General features: G+C 42.2%; 1 protein-coding gene and 1 long non-coding RNA gene across 3 annotated transcripts in view; both read left to right on the forward strand.

The window, feature by feature from the left end:
* The window catches only part of LOC115176313 (KH domain-containing, RNA-binding, signal transduction-associated protein 1), a 24,302-nt gene extending 19,762 nt beyond the window's left edge, over positions 1 to 4,540 (forward strand). Inside the window, exons 7-9 of one of the 2 annotated variants that reach the window (XM_029736256.1) lie at positions 2,201 to 2,268; positions 2,790 to 2,848; positions 3,151 to 4,540. In XM_029736256.1, the coding sequence (XP_029592116.1) occupies positions 2,201 to 2,268; positions 2,790 to 2,848; positions 3,151 to 3,257 (234 nt within the window). In that variant the 3' untranslated portion in view covers positions 3,258 to 4,540. The remainder of the gene's footprint in view (positions 1 to 2,200; positions 2,269 to 2,789; positions 2,849 to 3,150) is intronic. The other variant, XM_029736257.1, reaches the window with a different exon arrangement.
* Positions 4,541 to 5,334: 794 nt separating this feature from the next.
* Positions 5,335 to 9,347, forward strand: LOC115176314 (uncharacterized). The gene is made up of 2 exons (XR_003872214.1): positions 5,335 to 5,692; positions 8,322 to 9,347. It is a non-coding gene; the product is annotated as an uncharacterized LOC115176314 (long non-coding RNA).
* Positions 9,348 to 10,040: the final 693 nt, after the last annotated feature.

Below are 10,040 nucleotides of genomic sequence, written 5' to 3' on the forward strand. Positions count from 1 at the left end.
CCCAGGGCCCTGAGCTTAATGGTTAGCTTGGAGGGTGCTACGGTGTTGAATGCTGAGCTATGGTCAATGAACAGCATTTTTACATAGGTATTCCTCTTGTCCAGATGGGACAGGGCAGTGCGATTGCATCGTCTGGATCTATTGGGGCGGTAAGCAACTTGAAGTGGGTCTAGGGTTTCAGGTAAGGTAGAGGTGATATGATCCTTAACTAGCCTCTCAAAGCACTTCATGATGACAGAAGTGAGTGCTATGGGGTGATATTCATTTAGTTCAGTTACTTTGCTTTCATGGGTACAAGAACGATGGTGGCCATCTTGAAGCATGTGGGGACAGCAGACTGGGCTAGGGAGCGATTGAATATGTCCGTAAACACACCAGACAGCTGGTCTGCGCATATTCTGAGGATGTGGCTAGGGATGTCGTCTGGGCCAGCAGCCTTGCAAGGGTTAACACGCTTAAATGTCTTACTCACGTTGGCCACGGAGAAGGAGAGCCCACTGTCATTGGAAGCGGGCTGCGTCGGTGGCACTGTGTTATCCTCAAAGCGAGCAAAGAAGGTGTTTAGCTTGTCCGGAAGCAAGAAGTTGGTGTCTGCGACGTGGCTGGTTTTCTTTTTGTAGTCCGTGATTGTCTGTAAACCCTTCCACATACGTTTTGTGTTTGAGCCGTTGAATTGCGAGTCCACTTTGTCTATATACTGACGTTTTGCCTGTTGGATTGCCTTACAGAGGGAATAACTACACTGTTTGTTTTCTGCCATATTCCCAGTCACCTTGCTATGGTTAAATGTGGTGGTTCGAGCTTTCAGTTTTGCGCAAATGCTGCCATCTATCCACGGTTTCTGGTTAGGGTAGGTTTTGATAGTCACAGTGGGTATAACATCTCCTATACAATTCCTGATTAAACTCCATCACCGTATCTGTGTAGTCGCCTGTTATTTTCTGAGGCTAGACCGGAACATATCCCAGTCCGCTTGCTCAAAACAATCTTGAAGCGTGGATTCCGATTGGTCAGACCAGCATTGAATAGTCCTTAGCACGGGTACTTCCTGTTTTGAGTTTCTGCCTACTGGAAGCGAGGAGCAAAATGAAGTCGTGATCAGATTTGCTGAAGAGAGGGTGGGGGAGGTCCTTGTATGCATCCCCGAAGTTGGGGTAGCAGTGGTCAAGTGTTTAGCAACGCTAGTGCTACAGTCAATGTCTTGATAAAACTTCGGTAGCGTTTTACTCAAATTTGCTTTGTTAAAATCCCCAACGACAATAAATGCGGTTTCCAGTTTGCATAAAGTCCAGTGAAGTTCTTTCAGGGCCCTCGTGGCATCGGCTTGAGGGGGAATATACACGGCTGTGACTATAACCGAAGAGAATTCTCTTGGGAGGTAATACGGTCGGCATTTGTCTGAGGTATTCTATGTCGGGTGAACAAAAGGACTTGAGTTTCTGTATGTTATCACAATCACACCATGAGTGGTTAATCATGAAACATACACCCCCGCCTTTCTTCTTCCTGGCGAGTTCTTTATTTTATTTCTGTCTGCGCGATATACTGAGAACCCAGCTGGCTGTATGGACGAAGACAGTATATCCCGCGAGAACCATGTTTCTGTGTGACAATCCCTGATGTCTCTCTGGAAGGAGATTCGCACCCTGCGCTCGTCTACTTTATTATCCAGAGACTGAACATTAGTGAGTAATATACTTGAGAGCGATGGATGGTGTGCGCGCCTCCTGCGTCGGACTAGAAGTCCACTCCGAATACCTCCACTGGCTATGTTTTGGATCAGCCTCTGGAATCAGTTCAATTGCCCTGGGGGGTACGAACAAATTCGGGAAAGTCATATTCCTGGTCGTAATGCTGGTGAGTTACCGCCGCTCTGATATCCAAAAGTTATTTCTGGCTGTATGTAATAACATAAAAAACTTTCTGAGCTAATAATGTAAGAAATAACACACAAAAAAACTAAATACTGCAAAGTTGCTTAGGAGCTAGAAGCAGAGCTGCCCCATCTGTCCGCGCCATCTTGCATCATCATCAGTTCACAGGTCAAGGATCACATAAAGGCTTTTCTTATGTTTATTTTTACTCTGTCTCTCTGTCTCTCTGCTACTCTTTCTGACCCCCCCTCACTCTTTCTGTCTCTCTTTCTGTCTCTTTCTGTCTCTTTCTCTCTACCTCTCTCTCGCTCTCCCCTTCTCACTAGGCCTATGATGAGGGCTACACAGAGCCAGCGTACGAGTCATACGACAATTACTACAGTCAACCACAGGCGTGAGTCACCAATCTCTCCGTCTATTGGCAACAAACAACACACACACTAGTGCATGCTCTGGCTCTCTCACGTCCTTGCTCTTCACGGTTACACTTACCCTACTTTCAAACTGGATTATTGAGTTATGGGGACTGTAGGGACTGAAATAGGCTATATTTTTGAGTTCATACGGATTAACTTCCCTACCCGTGGTTGGATTATTTTGAGTCTACGTGTTATTTAATCGGAGAAAGATATAGGCTGCTGTCTTCAGCTAACTGTGACTAGGTTATCGCATGGCTAACATCAGTTATTAAAGCTATTCTATTTACATATGAAGTGATTTTATGAATGAAATGTACTCAAAGATGACAGCTGGTTTGCTGGCTAGCTTGCGTTTCTGGTTAGCTTGATAAGCTAGTTAGCGACCTACCTAGTTAGCTTGATGAGCTAGTTAGCAACCTACCTGGTTAGCTTGTTTAGCCTGCTAGCTTGGTGTGCTGCTATTTGAAATGTTCTTTCTCCTCTGTTCTTCTCTTAGAGAGCCAGAGTACTACGACTACGGACATGGAGAGGTACAGGAGGCATATGAACCCTACGGTAAGACGTCACTACTTCACTCTCAAGCCAAACCTCTCACCCTTTATGGAGAGGGAAATCTGTTTTCTGTCTTGATTATTGCTCTCAGCATGTGCCAACATTTGGTTTGGTTCTGTAGTCGGTAAATTTCATGCATAATGCCGACAACACATGTTCAATACATCCTTGTTGAAGTGCGCTTGGGAAACGGAAGGAAATTGTGTTTTAGTTGGAGATGTCTATGTGACAGCCAAGCTCGTTTTGTACTGACATTTCTGTTTTTGTCTCTGTCTGTTCTGTCTGTGTGTGGTTCACCCCTCTAGCCCAGGACGACTGGAACGGAGCCCAGAGAGCGGCACCGGCGGGAAAGGCCCCACCTTCCAGAGCGGCTAAGGGCCCTTACCGAGAACACCCCTATAGACAATACTGAACTCACCATGACAACGCCTAGCGACCAACGCTAACGAGTTGCCCTGACAACCAACCAACCTGTCTACCACGGCAGCTCTTGCTCTAAGCAACCCTCGAAAAAAGTAATTGTCCGTTTTGTTTTTTGTTTTGGTATTTTCTACTACGATGGACTTTTACAAACAGAAAATGAGGATCTTGACTGATTGAAGCTGGTTTGATATTTCATTCAGAGCAACCCTAAAGCGTTTTTTTTTAGATGGGTTGGAGAAGATAACTGTGTTTTAGTTTGGTTTGAAGTTTTAGTTCACCTGTTTTTATCTCTGACCCAATCTCTCCCTTGGCTTTTTTTTTTGCATTGTTGACCGTAAACTTTTTTTTTTTTTTTTTTTTACATTTTGGATTTAAGCTAATTTCCAGTGGAATTGGAGACTGCTTATCTACTTGTTAGCATCTTAAGAAAACCATTTTTAATTATTTTGTAAAAAAAAAAATACTTTGTTAAGGGACAGTTGCAGATTCCCATTTAGGCTACATTTCAAAATTCTGTTTTAATAAGAAAAGCAAAGTAAAAGAAACATCAACGCTGTTTCAGTTATGTAATATAGACCAAACAAAAAAAACGTCAAATCAAGTCAAAGGAAACAGTAAAAACAAACAAATGTTAATGGAATTTGCAGCAGCGATCTATTCATTCTTGATTTATAATTCCCATTTGTTTTAAATAGTCTTTTAATTAAAAGTTGTCAATTTAGATTTAGGCAGCAGGGATTATATAATGATATTTTGTCATTGTACATTAGAGTTTTGAAATATAGGCCTAATAACCACTGTAGAGATGGACTGTCCTCACATACTTCATTTGTTTTATTAAAGTTGTTCAACAATTTTAAGTTAATTTTATTATGGCTCTGTGTTATTCTACTTCTTCGAAGTAGAATATGGCCTTAGATCGGCCTCATGATAAAAAGAAAACATGTGTCACTGCAGGATCTTATTGGTTGATCTGAGTCTATAAACTGCATGTAAAAATGACGCAATGAAGGAATGGGACAAAAATCTCCACATGGGTTTTCTCTTTATACAGAGAAGGGATCCTGCAGTTTATTAATCTGGTCTCTTTGTACATACTTTAAAAACGTCCAAACTGTACGTATCCACTATTCTGCCACTGGTATATGTACCCTCTCCATTAAAATGCATTATGCTCTGTGTAAGGCTTGTCTAAATAGGTACTACTACATCTGCCCAGAAGATGTTTTGTAGCAGTTTGTCAATAAAGATTTAGTTTGTTTTTCTATGAAACTTCCGGAACTTGATTTATTTCTTGAATATTTTTAAATAACATTTAACAGCCTAGTAGTTAGAGGTGTTTTTATTTGTATTTCTCTTCAAAAACACTTTTTTTTTAAATTTAAATGATTTGTATTGTAGTCTGAAGCCCTTAACATATACTAAATGATGTCTTGATTGATTTATTTAAAAAGCAGCACAACTTATTCTTTCTCTCTCTTTCTATACTTTTAAAAAGGAGCCAGAGGTAAGACCTCTAAAATAACCTGGATAGCTTCCTAATGTGTTTTAAAGCTCTAAAGCATTGAGTGCCTGGGTATGTATAAAGACTTTTTCAATCCATCTTACCTGTGGTCGTAGACGGTAATGAGAAATGCATTGCTGGACTCTTGTTAGTAAATGAACTGGACTCCAACCATTTTAAGTCTTAGGTTTCAGGGTTTGACCTCGATGCTCGTGTCATGTGTCGCGGCCGACGCGGTGGCTACTTTAGTAAAGAGAGTAATGGCAGTGCAAAGGAGAGGATGGTTTTAACCGTAATCGCTCCACTATAAAGGTAACCTTAACCCTAAATGTGTCATTTGATAGTGTGTTTATACATTGAATTAAGCTGCTGGTAAATGCGTGCAATTTAGTAAAAGATGAATTCTAGTCATGTCAACAACAACAACAACAAAAAATCTAAAGTAAAGAAAAAGTAACTTCCAATATTATTGTAGTTGTAGATTTACTAAAATAAACTGTCTGTGTACTAACAAAATATCCTAGAATAGTATTAATAATAACTCTTGCTAAAATAAAAATCTACAAAGCTGAATCTTTATCAATATCTTCTGAACCAGTTGAGCTGCTGCTACTTTTTCTTTGCAATATTTGTGTAAACGTTGCATATACTGTAACAAGTTTTACATATTTTGTAGAACCTAATGGACAAAAGCTTGAGTTGCATGATTATGACTACAACTACTCTGTCCATTTTTTTTTTTTTTGCATGATTTTTAACTGAACTGTCCACTAGTGTTTTCCTATTGGTTATGGATTTAGTGTGTCTCTTCCCTCAGGTCCAACTATTAGTCAGTCAAGGACCAATCAGAGGGTGGCTTACTGGAGAGAGAACCAGTCAGAGGTCGGCTTACTGGAGAGATGATACCATAAGTACCTCAGGTAGGCATTTGTTTCGCTAAGTGGTTTTGGCAACCTAGTTTGCCAGTGCCCGGTTTCTCGATATCGATGGAATTTAGGCTTATTTAAAACTTTACATTTTAATTTAAAACAAGTGTTTTTTAACGATACATCTTTCCTGCAACGGCTGAAGATGTAACATTCGTTTCCCAAAACACCTTGCAGAGAGAACGGTCGCTAATTACATCGTTGGAGCATGTGTCGATACTGATAGGATGGAAAGAAAGGGAGCACTGTTCTCAGATCAGCTTTCTCCATTCAAATCTTTCCTTAACATTAGAATTATTTCACAATCAGCTCCTAGAGAGGTATTACCACCTACGGCTACAAATATTGAGGTCGGCTTATTCTAATGCTTAATAATGCACTAATCTCAGATTTGGCACATCATTGCACACGTTACACATCATTAAATATATTGAGTCAAATTTCAAACGGTAGCCTACAAGTAGCAAAATAGAACTCCAATTGATTGAACATAAAATGTATTTCAATATGATTGAAATAGGCCTAGGTCACCTTGTCTGAGATAGTTTTTACACGGTTATCAAAACGTCACGCCAGGGTAAGCCTACACCAAACACAGCCCTTATTTTAAGTGTTTCTAAAATCCCCTATGGTGGAAAAATGAAATGGTGGAAAAACGATTGGAACCATTTCCCTGTTTGACTGCTATGTTTTATGGTCATACTTATGAGTCATAATACCCATTTTAAAACAATTCCAAATGTCAGCTTAGAACCCCCCCCCCCCCCAACGACTTAGACTTTTAAGAAATAAAGAAACGTGGGAAAAAAGCATCTAACGACGTACTTAGATCTATGAGTGATCTGAGGCAGGCGTTAGATTACAAGCGTTTTCAAGTGCAACATTTTTTATAAAAATGGTTTTGGGGAAACAGCTCTGAGATATAACGACGCTCCTACAGTGCATTTGGAAAATATTCAGACCCCTTGATTTTTTCCAAATTTTGGTATGTTACAGCCTTATTCTAAAATTGATTAAATTGTTTTGTTCCCTCAATCTACAAACAATACCCCGTAATGACAAAGCAAAAACAGTTTTTTAGACATTTTTGCTAATGCATAAAAAAAAATTATTCAGACCCTTTACTCAGTACTTTGTTGAAGCACCTTTGCACTCTCAAGTCTTGTTGGGTAGGACGCTACAAGCTTGGCACACCTGTATTTGGTGAGTTTCTCTCATTCTTCTCTGCAGATCCTCTCAAGCTCTGTCAGGATGGATGGGGAGCGTCGCTGCACAGCTATTTTCATGTTAGATCGGGTTCAAGTCCGGGCTCTGGCTGGGCCACTCAAGGACATTCAGAGACTTGTCCCGAAGCCACTCCTGTGTTGTTTTGGCTGTATGCTTAGGGTCGTTGTCCTGTTGGAAGGTGAACCTTTGCCCCAGTCTGAGGTCCTGAGCGCTCTGGAGCAAGTTTTCATCAAGGATCTCTCTGTACTTTGCTCAAAGTGACCATCGGGTTCTTGGTCACCTCCCTGACCAAGGCCCTTCTCCCCCGATTGGTCATTTTTGCCAGGCGGCCAGCTCTAGGAAGAGTCTTGATGGTTCCAAACTTCTTCCATTTTAATAATGATAAGAGGCCACAGTGGTTCTTGGGGACCTTCGATGCTGCAGAAATGTTTAGGTACCCTTCCCCAGATCTGTGCCTCAACACAATCCTGTCTCAGAGCTCTACGGACAATTCCTTCGACCTCATGGCTTGGTTTTTGCTCTGACATGCACTGTCAACTGTGGGATCTTATATAGACAGGTGTGTCTACCTAGGGAACATGACTAATGGGAATGTACAGATTCTAGAGTTGTGGGGTTGTGACAGGACAGTAACCATGTCGTCCTGGGGGGTTGTGACAGGACAGTAACCATGGAGCCCTGGGGGGTTGTGACAGGACAGTAACCATGTCGTCCTGGGGGGTTGTGACAGGACAGTAACCATGGAGCCCTGGGGGGTTGTGACAGGACAGTAACCATGGAGCCCTGGGGGGTTGTGACAGGAAATAGAGCCTGCAGGAATGGACTACTAGCTGTAAAAATTTCTAGTTAGTTTTTCTTAACGGTGGGTGGTGATTATAAACGAGCTGTTCTTCAGTCCTTCCTCGTATAGCCAGATAGATGGCTGTTGTAGAGGGGAGGAATGACCAACCATCCTCTCGGAGAGATAAAGACTTTCCTTCCAGCCTTGATCCAATGCTCATTCATACTGCCAATAAAGATCCTGGTCAGCTAAAAGTCTAATACTTGAGTGGAATGTTGAATATATCAGTGTAGATTGGTTCTTGTTCTCCTTCCTCGAGGCATGTTGAATATTTTCATTTACATTTTAGTCATTTAGCAGACGCTCTTATCCAGAGTGACTTAAAGTAGTGAATGCATACATTTCATTTCATGCACATTTTTTTATTTTAAATGTATTTATTTTTGTACTGGCCCCCCGTGGGAATCGAACCCACAACCCTGGCGTTGCACACACCATGCTCTACCAACTGAGCCACAGGGAAGACTATATATATATATCAATGTAGATTGGTTCTCGTAAGAATGAACGCTAACATTGTTTGTTTGGCTGTGTTCTCTGTGTTCCCCTCTGCAGTGAGGTGGTGCAGGAGCAGCAGGGTTCTACATGACAGAGCACTGGATCTCCGTCAGGCTCCGCAGTGAAGGACTGACCCAGTGGAAGGCACCAATACTGGGGTAGAGCAGTCCGGAAGGAGGGCAGGCTGCCAAAAGGACCAGAGAGCAGATGTAGGCTACGGAGGGGAGCCTAGGCCCTGCTAGAAAAATAAGAGGGGTGATTCTATGAGGCTCTGTATTAGAATCTGGATAAGGGGAGAAGATTCTGGAATGTGAAGCTATGACCCTGAAGCTATGACACTGTGAAGCTATGACACTGAAGCTATGACACTAACTGTGAAGCTATGACACTAACTGTGAAGCTATGACACTGAAGCTATGACACTAACTGTGAAGCTATGACACTGTGAAGCTATGACACTGTGAAGCTATGACACTAACTGTGAAGCTATGACACTAACTGTGAAGCTATGACACTAACTGTGAAGCTATGACACTAACTGTGAAGCTATGACACTAACTGTGAAGCTATGACACTAACTGTGAAGCTATGACACTAACTGTGAAGCTATGACACTGTGAAGCTATGACACTAACTGTGAAGCTATGACACTAACTGTGAAGCTATGACACTAACTGTGAAGCTATGACACTAACTGTGAAGCTATGACACTAACTGTGAAGCTATGACACTGTGAAGCTATGCTTGTGATGTCTGTATGTTTGACTGTGGCGTTTTGATACTGTACTGCTTATTCACTGCTAGGTACTTTTGATACTAATCACTTTTGTATTGGTTTCTAATGTGAACAGTTTCCAAGACGCTTTACAGTTTGTAGTAAGTGCAACTTCATTGTTATGGAAAAATGTACTATGAAAATGACCACCCAGGCTGTAACCAGCTGTGAAATTGGTTTAAATTTCCCTTTAATTGGTTGTCTTAAATTTTCTTTGAAGGGTTGAACACATTTTTACTTTCTGCAAGGCAAGCTGTATTTATTCACCCCCTCATAGACAGATTGTTCATTATACTATTTAACAGATACAGCCTGTGTCCATGTCTGTTTCTTTGTCTTTATGGTTTAATATCATGGTAAATGATGCTATGTGCTTGTGAAATCAAGACGCCCTAAGAGTGAATCTGTTTTCTGTTCTGCTCGAGTCCTCTGCTGCTCGCCACGTCGTTCACACACTGAATATCACTCACACGCACACGTACAACAGACAATCCCTGGCATAACCCAGCCTATGTTGGCCTAAAGATATGAAATGCTAATGTGAAATGCATTTGCATGTTCTTTCCGCTCAAATGTGCAAAGCTTTCGCAACAAATGTTGGCTTGCTCAACGTCCAAGTCTGATAATGCTGTGAGATCTGGCTGTGAGGGGAAGTGTGTGTGAGGGAGATAGATTACCAGCATTTGCTCTCTCCCTCTCCGGCTCCACCGCTGACTTCCTCTCTACCTCCTGTCTCTCGTACTCCCTCCCTACCTCCATCCCATCTCTCCTGCTCTCCCCCCTGACTCCATCCCATCTCTCCTGCTCTCCCCTGACTCCATCCCATCTCTCCTGCTCTCCCCTGACTCCATCCCATCTCTCCTGCTCTCCCCCCTGACTCCATCCCATCTCTCCTGCTCTCCCCCCTGACTCCATCCCATCTCTCCTGCTCTCCCCCCTGACTCCATCCCATCTCTCCTGCTCTCCCCCCTGACTCCATCCCATCTCTCCTGCTCTCCCCC

This window comes from Salmo trutta, chromosome 36 (genome assembly GCF_901001165.1).
Source record: "Salmo trutta chromosome 36, fSalTru1.1, whole genome shotgun sequence".
Lineage (NCBI taxonomy): Eukaryota > Metazoa > Chordata > Actinopteri > Salmoniformes > Salmonidae > Salmo > Salmo trutta.